Source organism: Calonectris borealis, chromosome 1, assembly GCF_964195595.1.
Source record: "Calonectris borealis chromosome 1, bCalBor7.hap1.2, whole genome shotgun sequence".
NCBI lineage: Eukaryota > Metazoa > Chordata > Aves > Procellariiformes > Procellariidae > Calonectris > Calonectris borealis.
The window spans coordinates 125692579-125707335 of NC_134312.1; the positions used below are offsets into that span (position 1 = coordinate 125692579).

Here is a 14757-nt window from a genome sequence, read left to right on the forward strand (position 1 = left end):
TCCACAGTATCTGGTAACTACAATCTCGGGCATCACTTTGTGGAACAATGTTTGTTCAGTTTTATTTTGAACAGCTTTTGCTGGATATGCCCTCGCTCCAGACTTAGGAGAAGCAGTTCGGGTAGAAAGCATCAGAGGGACAATGCGGTTCAAAGAGACAGAATCCCTGCCTCACGTAGGGGCAAAAATCACAAAGACTTTCTGGTCACTTTTGAAAATGTGGCTACCCTTCTTTGTGTGTACGTATACGGATACCTCATCTTATGCACCAACAACTGTACTGATTAAACTCTGCATAAAACAAGGCTTAAATTGGTTGTCTACTGTAAATTGCAGTACATCATCCCGAAAGCAAGACCTTATTCTTTCGGCAAGGGATGACTTGGCATATCTGAAACACACAGGAACAGCAAGAAAATGGAAATCCATAAACGACCATAGATTTTTTTTTTGGGGGGGGAAAGCTCCACTGGGAGTTTGGGACTGCACATTAAATACATTAAATACATTAAAAGCTACAAGCCCCTGGACTTATTCCAGTGGGGTCTGCACAACTGCCATCACCTGTGTCTCTGGCTGGGTGGAAGACTGAACGTTGTCTCATGCACCCGATCAGAAGACTTCACAGGGACATCCTGGTGAACCACAGAGACCATCAGAGGTAGCTTGTCTCTTAGGACAGCAGAATCCCAGTAGTTTCAAAGTTTGAGAGTTATGTTCTGTTCACCGATCTGAGGCAGGGCAGCGCCTCCAAGCACTCAGCAAAGCAAGCAGATGTATCAGGAGCCTGGCTTGGCTGAGCAGGGAGCTCAAGGCAGAGCCCCGGTGTGAGATGGCTGCTTCGGGAGCCGGAGGCAGGGACAGGCTGCAGAGGAAGGACACAGAAACGGTGCCCAGCCATGTAGGGATGCTGTCAGGAAAGCAAAGTTCTGCTGGAAATAAGACTCACAGGGGGCCTTCAAGGGAGGTGATTCTTCCCTCCTTTCAGCACCCGTGAGCCCCCGTCTGGCGCGGCGTGGCCGGTTTGTGCTCCCCGTACGAGGAGAGGCACACACACCCCCAGCAGCCCAGGTGAACTTCAAGATGGCGGGGCGGGAGCGGGAGGCCCCCGCCGACCGCCCCGCCGCCAGTCCCACCGCCAGCCGCCAGGGGGCGCTCCCCCCCCCGACCGCCAGATCCCCGACCTCCTCTCGGCGGGCTGGGCCTCATCGGCGGGCTGGGAGGCGCCGCGCTGTGCCGCGCCGCGCCGCTCTCGATGGCCGTTGCCCGTGGCAGGGCCTCTGTTTACTTCCGGCAGCCCGGCGCCGCGGTGCATGGGGCGCGGGGGCGGCCGCCCGCCGCCAGCTGCCATGGCCGAGCCCGCTGAGGAGGACGAGCTGCCGGTGCCCGGTGAGTGGTGCCGGTCCCTCACAGGAGACGGAGCTGCGGGCCGGGTGGGGGGACCTCGTCCGCCTGTGGCGGTCCCTGCCCGCTTCCCCCACCGCGGCGGCGCTGGGCGCCATCACGGGCGGCCCAACGGCCGCCTCCCGGCCCCGGCCCCGGCGTGCGGCCGCGGCCCCTGGTCGCCCCGCTCTGGACTTCTTGGCCGCCCCCGGCTGCGGGCCGCCGGCTCGGACCGGTGTCTTCCGGCGTCTGGGGAGAAATACGTACGCTGACGTCAGAGATTAGACGAGGGCAACCTTGCTGTCGTCACCGGCATGGTGTAGTGGTGCAGTGTTAAGCAGGCAGGTTTTTTCAGTTAATAAATTAGTTTTGGTCCGTGGTTTGACCTGCGGTAATTTTTAAACATTTCCTGGGTGCCCATACAGCAAAAATCTCATTGATGTTCTGTGGGATTTAATTTTATGAATTGGTAGGATCTAATTTCCAAACTGACAGCTTAGGTTTCAGTTGTGAAATTAATGGGATAGGAAGGACATCTGTGAATTAAATTGTCTGGGTTTTGTATACCTTGAATTAAGAATATATGTATTTTTTCATGTGAATGCTTCTGAAAGAAAAAGAAATGAACCAGAGAGCTCCACTTTGGCACGAGTGCCGAAGACATCGCTGTAAGCGTGGTCAAATATGCAGCATGGCTGGTTGGCTGGAGATTAAAACTTAAAACAAAATCATGTTTTCAGATGTCTTTTAGGATGTGTATGATTGTAGGTGTGTATACATAAAATGAGAAAAACTCAACCCTTTCTTTAATTTGACTGCACAAAGGCTTGTTTTTAATAAAACGGTGAAACACATCTAAAAAGGTAGTACATACAATTCTATACATGGCTGCTGAATGTGGTACATAAAATAACATCATTTGCAAATATGGGAAACTTGCGCATTAAAGAATAATTTCAAAATTAATATCAAATTTACAGTTTAAGAGAGAACTTTGGGTTTTGGAGCTGGAGTGCAGAGTATTGATGAGAATGAAATATCTCTATTTATTTTCAATGAAAGAATCTTACTATCAAATTACATATAATTTTACAGAAGCAATCTACTGTGACTGTGTGTATTTGTGTTGTCATAGCTTACATGTTAACAGAAAGTCTGCAAAGAAAAGGTTTGGTTTTTTTGTTTTCTTTTCCAAAGAATGATTCTATGCTTAAAGCACAAGTTTTGACATTTTAAAATAGGAGGTCTAATTGTGCTTTGCCACATTGTCTGCATGGCTTTTGGCAAATTATTTAACTTGTGAGATCATTTATTTTCTTGTAGAGTTAGTATTTTCTGTGTCAAGCCACATGCTTGACCAAAAGGTGAATGAATAATTAATGTTTTATGTTTTAAAACAACAGTGCTGACACTGTTGAAAAAAAGAAGAACTGAAAAAACTAGACAGATTACAAGGGTGGAAGAATTGTCTGGATTTTTTCGGTGGGTGTTTTTGTTTGAATTTTTTAGATCATGGTCTTATGATCAAAGACAGTTGTGCCAACCCATGTTTTGAAGGCTGAGAGTTTTCATTTTAGGGGGTCATTTTTAGACCACATGTATCTTTTCAGATGGGTGAGGAAGAGTGGTCAGTTTGGAGCCTGTCACCTCTTTAGAGCGTGTGTGTCTCTCTCTCTCTCTCTAATCCAGTTTGGAAAACCTGTTTGAATTCAAGTCTAAACGTAAGTGAGAACTCTTTGTCTCGACCTGCTTTCAGGATGAGCTTTTTATTTTACTTTCTGGAGGCAGTTATTCAGAGTTCTTTTTTCTTTCTTTTACGCACCTAGTAGTTTTTCTTGGAGGGTAGTGATAAAGTATGTTAGTGTACTTTAAGATAAATTATTGGATCTGTGGTGGGTTGACCTTGGCTGGATGCCAGGTGCTCACCAAGCTGCTTTATCACTCCCCATCGTCAGCTGGACAGGGAGAGAAAAATACGATGAAAGGCTCATGGGTTGAGATAAGGACAGGGAGGGATCACTCACCAATTACCATCACGGGCAAACCAGACTCAACTTGAGGAAATTAATTTAATTTATTACCAATCAAAAATCAGGGTAGGGTAATGAGAAATAAAACCAAATCTTAAAACACCTTCCCCCCACCCCTCCCTTCTTCCCGGGCTCAACTTCACTCCTGAATTCTCAGCACAGGGGGACCGGGAACGGGGGTTGTGGACAGTTCATCACATGTTGTCTCTGTTGCTCCTTCCTCCTTACTCTCTTCCCTTGCTCCAGGGTGCCCCACCCCCGGGAGACACTTCTCCATGAACTTCTCCAATGTGAGTCCTTCCCACGGGCTGCAGTTCTTCACAAACTGCTCCAACATGGGTCCTTCCCATGGGATGCAGTCCTTCAGGAACAGACTGCTCCAGCGTGGGTCCCCCACAGGTTACAGATCCTGCCAGGAGCCTGCTCCAGTGTGGGCTCCTCTCTCTACGGGGTCACAGCCTCCTTCGGGCGCATCCACCTGCTTCGGCATGGGGTCCTCCCCGGGCTGCAGGTGGATATCTACTGCACCGTGGATCTCCATGGGCTGCAGGGGGACAGCCTGCCTCACCATGGTCTTCACCACGGGCTGCAGGGGAATCTCTGCTCTGGTGCCTGGAGCATCTCCTCCCCTCCTTCTTCACTGACCTTGGTGTCTGCGGAGTTGTTGCTCTCTCATATTCTCACTCCTCTTTCCCGGCTGCTGTTGAACAGCATTTTTTTCCCATTCTTAAATACGTTATCCCAGAGGCGCTACCGCCATCGGTGATGGGCTCAGCCTTGGCCAGTGTCAGGTCCGTCTTGGAGCCGGTGGCATTGGCTCTGTGGGACATAGAGGAAGCTTCTGGCAGCTTTTCACGGAAGCCACCTCTGTAGCTCCCCCTGCTACTAAAACCTTACCACGCAACCCAATACAGTATCCTCAAAACACAATATACCAACAACAATATGTATTCTATTGGGAAATTCATGGAGGCTAAGAAGAATCAGAAGGACTAAAATATGAACCTGAAAACGAAGTAGTCTTGGTGAAACAGAATAGAAGAAAATGCTTCAGCCATTTTTTAAAAGAAGAAAAAGATGGGAAACTAAAATGTGCGATTGAATTAATAGGAAATGACTATTTCAAAATATATGAGGCAAAATTTGTTTTCACTAAAATTGACATTGTCTTTTTGTATTTTAGAATCAGGTGCTGTTTTCACATTTGGAAAAAGCAAATTTGCAGAAGATATTCCTAGCAAGTTCTGGTTCAAAAATGACAAGCCTGTACTTATATCATGCGGAGATGAACATACTGCTATTGTTACAGGTCAGTATTGGAAATGGAGTATATGATAAAAGGTTATATATTTGGACAGCTTGGATAGTTATGATTCTTATATGAATCCTGAAGTAATATATAATATAATTGGGTTGTGGAGAGTGGCGGGTACTCTCCTGTGGGGGCTATTGGATGCCTTTGATGTTAGTGTGAGGTCACTGAAGGTTTTCACAAGACATGTCTGAGAACTGTCGTGAGTGAATTGATAATAACTGAATGTATCACACTGGATTTAAAGTAAGCATGACTTTGTTCAGCTTGAATGTTTCCTGTGAATCTGACAGTATTTAGTAGATAATCTTAAATATAGAGGTTTGTATCATGGAAGTAAACAGTATCTGTTGAACACAGTCAACAAGTTCACTAGGAATCTGCCTGAAACAATACATAAAATTATATCTCTGAAATTTAGATTTGAATTACTGTTAACTGTCAACTGAAAATACTCATTGAAGAACTTGTTCATTTTATTTTATGTGGAAGGGGCTACTGTTTTGTTGATGAGCACGTGTGTTGATTGTATTGACAATCAACTACTGATACATAATAAGACTGTTGTTATGAAATTCATATGCATATTTTCAGGACTTTTTTAATTGGAATGTATTTATTCTTCCTCAGTGCCCAATTGGTCATTGCTCATTAAATAATTTTTTGAGGGTTTCTTGCTATGTCCCCAAGCAAAGTTGAAGATGCTGGATTTTTAGAATGAACAATTCCAGGCATGATAGAAGGAGAGTATAGATTTCATGGATTGCAGAATATCTTGAAATGAAATTATACAATGAATTTTTCAAGCCTAACTTCATAGAAGATGAATTATCCATTAATAGTTTGTATTTTGAACAAAACTTGACACTTTTTCTTGGATTGAACCAGTTCTATTAAATTGCCTGTTGCATAAAATTAATCAGAATGTAACCTGGGGCACTGTGAAATTTTCCTTTTGAAATTTTTTTTTATATATCCTTTCACATGCCCACACCCACTTTGAAATAACATTACTGTAATTCTCGGTTTAGACTAGTCAATTTAAATTGCCTCCCTGAGTTCCCCCAGCATGTGCCTGTGCCAGTCTAATTAGCAACAATCCTCTAATTCCCTTGTCACTGTAATAGTGGCCACTTAGATAAAGCTTTTGAAGAAGTCAACTTGCATGAGCACTGTTTCTCTATTATCTCCCCTTCTCCCTGTTATTTTAATATATACAGCATGTTTCAAAAATGTCTCTGTAGCTGGCTTTTGCTGTTGTAGTGTGCAGATACGTCACCAGGGAAACTTCTTAGATACTCAGATCTTTATTTTCTCAAAGCTTTTGAGGAGAAGGAACTGTAGAAGCACAAGTACAAAATTTCTTTGGTACCAAAAAGTTTTTTGGGACATTGTGAAGTAGAGGCAAAGAGGGTAAAATACTGATCAACAATGAGCAAAGGTAGAGAAATGGCAAGAGTTGTACAAAAAAGTGAAGAAGGGAAACAGAAGATCTTTGTCCCTCATTTGTTCTTCACACCTGTGCATGCCCATGTGCACGGCACATTTCTGCTGTTAGATGGAGTTGGATGATACAGTGGAATTACAGCCCTTGGTGAATGACATTGAACTGCAGTAACACCTGGAATAAAAGCTCATGCCGATAATGAGTTTACTGAGAAGGGTACAGACCTTGTGGGAAACCAGGAACTTTTTGAAATCCAGCTGAACCTGACCTGGAAGAGATAAAAGACAAACATCACTGAGAAAGGAAAAGTGTCTCAAGCAGGTGTGTGTTAATGCATGCTTCATTTTATTTTCAGTCTTTACTTACAGGTCACAAAATTCCCCGCTTCTTTTATTTTCCACCCCCTGGAAGAGGTAGTGGGACTTATGTATGTAGGGGACAATGGGAATATGAGGTAGATTCAAATCTGATAGAAATATATCAGTTTCACACTAACATATCTCAATAATCATAAGTAAAACAATCACCCAAACTGATACAAAACATTCCTTAAAGCTGGTTTTGGGTAGGAGAGACAGCTACATCTAGCACTGAATCTTGACTGAATGCAAATGAAGAAAATGTACAGGAACTAATACTTAGCATTCAAACAAAATACTCAGAAATTTTCAAATACTTCTTTAATCTAATCCAGCATCAATATTCCCATATGACTTTTAGGAAGGAAAGTGTAAAGTAAATACAAAACACACTGTTCTTTGGCTTTCTAAGTCAGGAGTTAGTCTCCAGAATTTTATTTACATACTATGGCTGTATGTTGGAATAGGAAGTGATAGTTACTTGCTGCTTCGAGTTGGCTTGCTGAGCTAGGCGGAGAAACATTTCTTCCTCCAGTTTTGGAGTTTGGGATTGAAATTTGTGTTTCTTTATTCATTTGCTCTGTACCTTTAGCACAATATTCATTAAAATGTTCAAGCAGGAATTCTTTTAAGCAGTTGTCTTCTTTAGTTCTTTGACACAGTCATGTGTTACACACTCCCTGCATCTTTTATAACTGCAGGCTTTGGAAAGCAATTTATTCATCCTATTGGGAGCTGGTGTGAAAAAAGTGATATTACACATATTTTTAAGAATGTCCTCCCAATACCTTTCTATTAATTTTCTCTTCTACAAAACGCTTAAAGTTAACAGCTGTCTTATTGTTTATTTGCCTTGATTAGAGTATCCTAGGCAGCTTGCCCACATTTGATCAAAGAGACTGATCCTGATCACAAGGTGGGAAATGGTCATGACGGAAAATGCATTTTCTGAACTCGGCTCTGGAGAGAATTGAAGCCCCCAGTGCAAGAGGGTAGAAGGAAAGAAAGAAGTTATCAAGTGTAAAAGTAGGAGTGAAAAGAGGTGCATGTGGAACCACAACAAGATAGTATGCTCATAATTTCGAGTTTTGTAAGGCATTAAGCGTTCAACAATTTACACCAAATAGACCTTGGAATCTCTCCAGGTCTTTGGACACCAGACTCCTTCTATTCTTTCCGCCTACCACCAGGCCATCAGAACATGGCACAGTATCTTTTACAGCTGCAAGGAGAAAATGAGAAAGATTAGTACATGTTTGTGTTGATCTTTGATATTTGTAGGAGCAGGCAACATACTGTGCTGTTTTTGTTTTTGTGATGCTAAATATCCCAAGCACGACTGTTCTTATTGTTCAATAAAGCTTTTATTTTGAGAATATTGTGACTTGCCTAACAAAACTGATGTCATTCCCATTTTAATGAGATTTATTTGAAATGTATATGAATTTTAAATGAACTGTTAACATAGTTTATTCACAAAATAGCACAAATAAATACAAAAAATCATGGTGCCTGGCATATGATACTCTGTCCAAAATATTACCTTTTAAGTTTTCTTCAGATACAGCTTCTCAATAGAATCTTGTAATAAATGCTCAAAGTGTACACGTTGTCTCCCCATTTTATTTCCCTCCAACACTAATATAATTTAGAAAGCAAGGGGGGGAATATGTAAAACATACCTTTAAACATAGGTGATAGGAATACTTGGCTGCCTGCTATTATCATGAAGCACGTTGAGGATTTCAGCTGGTATTTCCCAGCTCTGAATGAATGCCTTTAGTAGCGCTTCATGAACCAGGGGAGCACATGACAGATGGGGTTCCCAGGAATCACGGTTGTGGTAGCAGCTACTCACATGAGGAATGTACTGGTTAGGAGACACTCTCTTCCTGAAGCGTCTCACAAAATCCTCTGTTCCTAAAGATGTAACATCTTGTGGCTTCCCTAATAGCCCTGAATTAATGCTGGTGAAACATCTGCTGGTGGTAAGCCAATGCGTACATACTTTGGAGAAATACTCCAGTCTTGCATGAGGATGAAGGTGGAGACTGGTGTTGGAAGTACATTTTCGTTACCAAAACAGTCCTAGTAGTCCCTTTCTTTATATCCTGTTGTTTCCCTTCTGCTGCCGAGAGTCATAATCTTACTCTGCTGGACCTGTCTTCTGCCAGCCATTCCAGATGGCAGATGGCCACGATCTCTGTATGTCAGCACCAAAGTGGAAGCAAAAAGACAAGAGCAATCTGAGTTTGCGAAGTTTTGAAATATGATCGTTGCCTATTTGTCTGCTGTTGAATTGGTTCTCACTTCAGTGCATCTGTGGTGATGACTGGAGGTATCTCAGTATGCAATTATGAAAATAGGGCCTTTTGCGTACAAAATTCTGTCGTGTTTCCTGGCCAGCTTAGATTGCATCATGTCTGTTCCAAAACCTGATTTGCTGTACAGACCCAGAAATGTTGCTTCATTACAGGCATTTGTTTAGGTTCCTCTGTAGTGCCTGTTAGTTTTCATTCACTGTCTGAATTACCTGCTTCTCAGTTTTCTTATTTTCTGTTACACTGCTAAGTGTTGGAAGTGTGAAATTATAAAAGGCTGTCACTCAGTTGTAAAAGAATGTAAAAAGATTCCTCTCATCTGTTAAGCTCCTTGACTTACAAAGCAATGCCTGAGAATTTAAAGACTGGTATAAGAAACAGCAGATTATAGGATGAAAAGCATGACCTGTTGGAATTTTGAATGGATAAAAGAGAATGTGCTTAAATTGAAGTACAGCAGCTTGGCATCATATTCTACAGGAGTATTACTGTCTTATATAGGCACTTAAGAAGTATAAACCAAGGATACAAGGAAGCATATACCAATATAGGATGCCATTTACTAATAAAAATTCTTTCTGTTTAAGTGCATTTTGCTCTCAGTGACAGACAGCTCTGCATGTGTTTTGACATGATTGCATTATCAAAATCAGGATGGTGATATAAATGCTATTAGTAGTGCATTAGCGTAGACTTGACCTCAAACTTTCTTCCCTTGCAACTTTCTTGGAAAGACATAATACTGACACATAGCCCTGTGTTCCAAAAATTGTCAAATCTAACAATTTGATTGGGACTTTAGATACTAGTTATTGTTAGTTGTTGTTGGTTTTTTTTTTTAAACTATGTGGTTATATTTAAGAAAATAAATGAATTTTTTTTTTAAAAGAGTAAGTATTTTTGTTGTATTTTAAACAGTTCAATATCATATTTCAAAGTCTCTGTAAATCACATTCAGAACCTTCACTGGGAACCTACACTACTGAGGTACAAACCGTCATAATATTTTGGCATTATTATGTGGAATTGCTGTTATGCATTGCGATCATGTGATAATTGTTGATGGCTAGGGTGACAAAGTTTATTTACGTGACAGCCTTGTGATGGGAGTCTAACTCACAAAGCTCTCCAGACCTTCATCAAAAGGAAACCAACTCCTTTTAACAGTTGTAAAAGGTGGTTTTTTTTTACAAATCAGTTTCTGTTCTTTTGCAAAGATGTCTGTTGGAACAAGGATTTTATCTTTGGGTGTGAACTTCATAGCTTTACAAAAGGTAATAGTTTAAAAACTGAAATGAAATGAATTCATTTTAAGGTATTGTCAGTAGTCAGTTTTGGCTGCCTAATTTGCATGCCTGATGACAAAAGTGTAACCTGTTCATATACCACCCTCTTAAAAAAACACTGGTTATTCAGAATGACAACGGTTCGTTGTTTGTAATGGTCAACCCTGCAAGTTCAATGACATGTCATACCAGTTTCTGAAATACGATTCTAGCATTGCTCCTGTTGAAGATTTGTAATCAAATGTTTGCATTTAGGTTTACAAAACTCCCTGACTGCATGGTGTTTTTATACATTCCTTCTTTATACGCAGAATAACGCAGAATAATTAATACAATTTGTGAACACATTTGAAAATTTATCAGAAACTATGTCCTGTAGAAGTGCAAATTTGCAAATGATTTTAAGAGAAGACATTTAGCAGTAAAAGAAATAACCCCCCCAAAACAATAAAATAAGCTGAATGTTACAAATTTGTGTTTGTATTAATTATATAGCTGCATTATTCATTCCTGTCTTTGGGGTAAAAGATGTGGGTGCTCAGTTAAATGTGCTGTTATTTTATAAGTAGGCCTATAGATACTGTGGTTTCGGCACGGCAGGGTCTGTCCGAGAGTACAACATTTTATTTTCTGAAGAGCACTTTATCTGTGCTGTAATTGAAGGAGAGGATGTTTGTTCTGCTTTTTGTCCCTCCTTCTGGCTGGGGATTTCTTACTTAAACAATGCAATTACTACTTTTATACTGAAAAATCACAAGGATATTAATTATTATTTGCACTTAAGTATTGAATTGCCTAATCTTAAACCTTACATTAAAAAGGCAGTAGTAAATAGCATAGTGTGTGAATGACCATCATGTCTTGTATGAGGTATTCAAACACTTGTATGGATTCTGACTGTGCATTTTTTTTCAGGGAATGGTAAACTATACATGTTCGGCAGTAACAACTGGGGCCAATTAGGACTAGGATCAAAGAACACTGTCAGCAAACCAACATGTGTTAAAGGTTTGTTTAATTTTTCTTTTTTTGTCTTTTTGAAAGGAGACCCTTGTGAAAAGGTACTTTATAAGATGCAGTTCCAAAATAACTGATTCTTCCTTCTTTACTGATCATGTGTAGCATATTACTGCACATGCTTATAAAGGTAGCTTAAAAGGATCCCTGACTGATTTTCCATCAGTTCCAGATTCTGAGTCCTTTTGCGTCTGAAGATTACTTCAGATACATAGAATCCTGTCTTTTTTGAGGGCTCTCATTTTACATAATATTTGCCTTTTCTGACAAACCATATCTTCATTGTGACTGCAAAGACATTAATCAGATGCAGTGTTGTCTGTGTGTTAGAAATCAGAGTTCCAACAGCATTGTGTAAACTTTGTATCACTTTTGTCTTAGCACCTTTATAAATGAAAAAATCTGTCAGGAACTTTCTACAAGTACTGCTACATCTTTAGCAAGTGTAAGAAGTGCCCGAGGGGGCATAAATGTTAATATATTTATATGATGCAGTAAAATAAATGCCCATATTCTTTCACGTGTTGTAAAATATGTTTTCATTACACTGTTACCTTCTTGATCTTTCCTAGCCGGTTTTATCTTGTCAAACAAAACTAAGTCAATACTTTTTCACTATCCCCTTCCTTAAGTCAGCTTTATCCCATTTACACATTTCTCTTCACCATTAAATGTTTATCCTCATCCTTTCTGCCAGCAGATCGATCTGTTAGTTTATTGTTAAAAACAAATTATCCTGCTTGTTCAAACTCTTTTCTACCTGATTTAGTTTATTCTACTGTCCTTTATCTGCTCCTCTCTCTATTTCACTTAGAGGGAGAATGCAGCTACTCTCAGGTTCACATCTTCTGTCAACCGTGTGAGAGATTGATTCTTACCTTGGCTTAAATTGGTTGTGTGTCAAGATTTGTTTTTACTGTCAAATTGAAATGGAGAATAAAAGACGAAGAGGACAGCAATTCAAACCAGACCTGGCATCCATTGAAAAAAGTCACAAGGGGGGTATCTGTCTTCTCTTGGCAGTAGGCAGCAGGAGAAACTCCTGGAGCTTTTCTCACTAGCTTTCAGTCATCACTTGGCTTTGAGAATGAGGTTGCAAGGACACATTTCAGTTTCTGCTTGGGGCCAAATGGTTGTGGCTGCATGTTTCCTGAGAAAATATCTTCTGGGACTTGACTAAAGACTAATGAAATTGTTTATGAAAAATTTCCAGCAACATTGTAAATGTAGCATGGCTCATCAAATACAATTGATTAGCCTAAGTGGAGGAAGGTTAGGGAGCACAGGCTTCTGAAGAGCTGATTAAGATCATCTCTGAAGTCGGAGGCAGAGTTTTGGGATATAAAGCAGCAGGAAGAAGCCAACATTGGAAGTGTTACGGTTCTAGCCTGGTGGTGGTGATAGGTATCGAATAGGATAGGCAGGAACCTGAATTTGGACAATTTATGTTTGTGTCTGTGTGATAGACCACAGACAGTTCATGCTTAAGTAGACAGATTTATTCAGTAACTTGGTAGAAGGTAGAAGGGACTTTAATCTGAATGTTGTGGAGCTGATGAAGGTTGATCTGGAAGGACCGAAAAAGAGTTTGTGAAAGAAATGATGGTTGTTGGCTTTGTCATGGACTAGTGCAGTGGAAAAGCAATTTAAGATATATTATGTAAAAATAATGCTGGTTTAAGAGCATTGTCTAGGGCACATGGACATGGCTGAGGGAAGATAAGTTGTTGGCAACGATCAGTAATTGGAGAGAGGATGGAAAAGTTCGTGAGGTTTTTTTCCTCTGTTTCTGAAATAGAGTGCTTTTGCCATAGGAGAAAAGGCACCTTTGTATTTCTCTCTTTCCCACCAAAAAACCTCTTGACTCCTCTCGCATACGTTCCCAGCCTTTCACAGTAACCAGTCTGCAGAGAAGTACATGCAATGGGTGGGTGGTAATTGAGATGAAATTAAGACGAGATGGTATATGCAAAAATTTTAGGCACTAGTCCAGATAGGACTGTGCTTAGCAATTGAGTTTAGTGATCAATAAGAGGGCAGTGCAGAGCAAAAGTCTAGCAAAAAAGGTAGGTGTGCATAATGAAGTGAGATAGGGATGATAAGACAAAAGATTTAAGATAGTGGGATTTTAAAGATTTAAGATAGTGGGAAAAGCATAAAAGGGAGTTAAGAATAGTACTGTTAATGAAAACTGAAGACAGCTTTAAGGATGCATTTTGTCCTGCAACTTGATATATTCTTTGAGGCATATGCCATAAATGGTAAATTCTGGGGAATGCGGCATTGGAATGAAGTAGCCATCATCAAGTTAAACTGAGTGTGAGCTATAAGTTTTTAAGGTCTATATCTGTTTTCTTGTCTTGGGGGAATCCTGATTTAATAAGTCATGTGCTAGGTTCAAATGGGCAACAAATCTTGTAATCATTCTGTTGGTAAAAATATGAAAAATAAAAGAGCTCCCTCTAGAGTGTAGAACATTTTGTTGTTGAACCAGCTATCAGCTTGATTATAACTTTTCCCCCCCCTTTGGCTTTAATTCATAGCTTTAAAACCAGAAAAAACAAAACTTGCTGTTTGTGGAAGAAACCACACTTTAGTTTACACAGGTATGTAACCTATATTATATACATATTAAAGATAGAATTTCTTCCTTTGCTTTCATGCAAAATTACATTAGGAACCCCAGGAGTGTTGAGGAAGGAAAAATAAATGAAAATGCGACTGTTAAAACTTCGGGTTTTGATACCCAGTTCTTTGAATGCTTGATTTATTCTGAGCCAATGCATTTATAAAATAATGTTATATAGGAGTTTGCTAGCCATAGACAGATGAAAAAATATCTTGCTGCCATTTGAGGTGTGGTTATCAATTATAAATATTTCATTTAAGCCCTGCAAAGGTATATTAGTATTTTTTATATATCTGTACTCAGATTTACCTTTGACAAGTAATTTATCTTTGTTAGTGTGAAGTTATATATTTGAGTAAATATAGTAGAACTGAATGTTTTCAAGTCTTCAAATTTTGTTACATTTTGGTTAGACAAGGTAGTCTGCTATTTCAATGACAAGTTGCTTTATTAAGCTATAAATAAATAAACTGTAAATTTAAACTAAAAAATAAATTTTTAGAGAGACAGTATACAGAGAATTGATGCAAATTCTTGTCATGCTTCTAAAATTTATGTAATGGAATAGCCATCTTTGTGGTTGCAATCCTGTAGCTTGCAGTAAAGTTATAAAGAGGATTGTTTGATTATTAGGAGGTTTATGTATGTGGAGACCCTGAGCACTGTAAATAAGCCTATTAGAATAAACCAGAACATTTTAATAACAGTTGAGTATGCAAGACTGCACAGGGTAAATATTAGTCACTTTTAGTGTACATGCTGGCTAGATAATCTGTGGCCATTTATATAGCAAGGACCATTTATAAATTGTGTGTCAGTTGCTTATCACATTTCTGTCTGGATTTGTGTTATTAATGGGCCTTATCTTTTTCATCATAGATGAGCACTTTAGATGTGAAACATACTAAAATTAAAAATATAAATCTTAAAGTTCTCTTAAGTTCAAGATATCAATCATCAGCTTTAACTTCAA

The 14757-nt window shown here is 39.9% G+C and overlaps 1 protein-coding gene across 1 annotated transcript in view; it reads left to right on the plus strand.

The window, feature by feature from the left end:
* Positions 1 to 1213: 1213 nt before the first annotated feature.
* Positions 1214 to 14757, plus strand: part of RPGR (retinitis pigmentosa GTPase regulator) — a 43048-nt gene continuing 29504 nt past the window's right edge. Inside the window, exons 1-4 of the mRNA XM_075174248.1 lie at positions 1214 to 1389; positions 4597 to 4722; positions 11054 to 11146; positions 13699 to 13761. Coding sequence (XP_075030349.1) covers positions 1314 to 1389; positions 4597 to 4722; positions 11054 to 11146; positions 13699 to 13761 — 358 coding nt within the window. The 5' untranslated portion in view covers positions 1214 to 1313. The remainder of the gene's footprint in view (positions 1390 to 4596; positions 4723 to 11053; positions 11147 to 13698; positions 13762 to 14757) is intronic.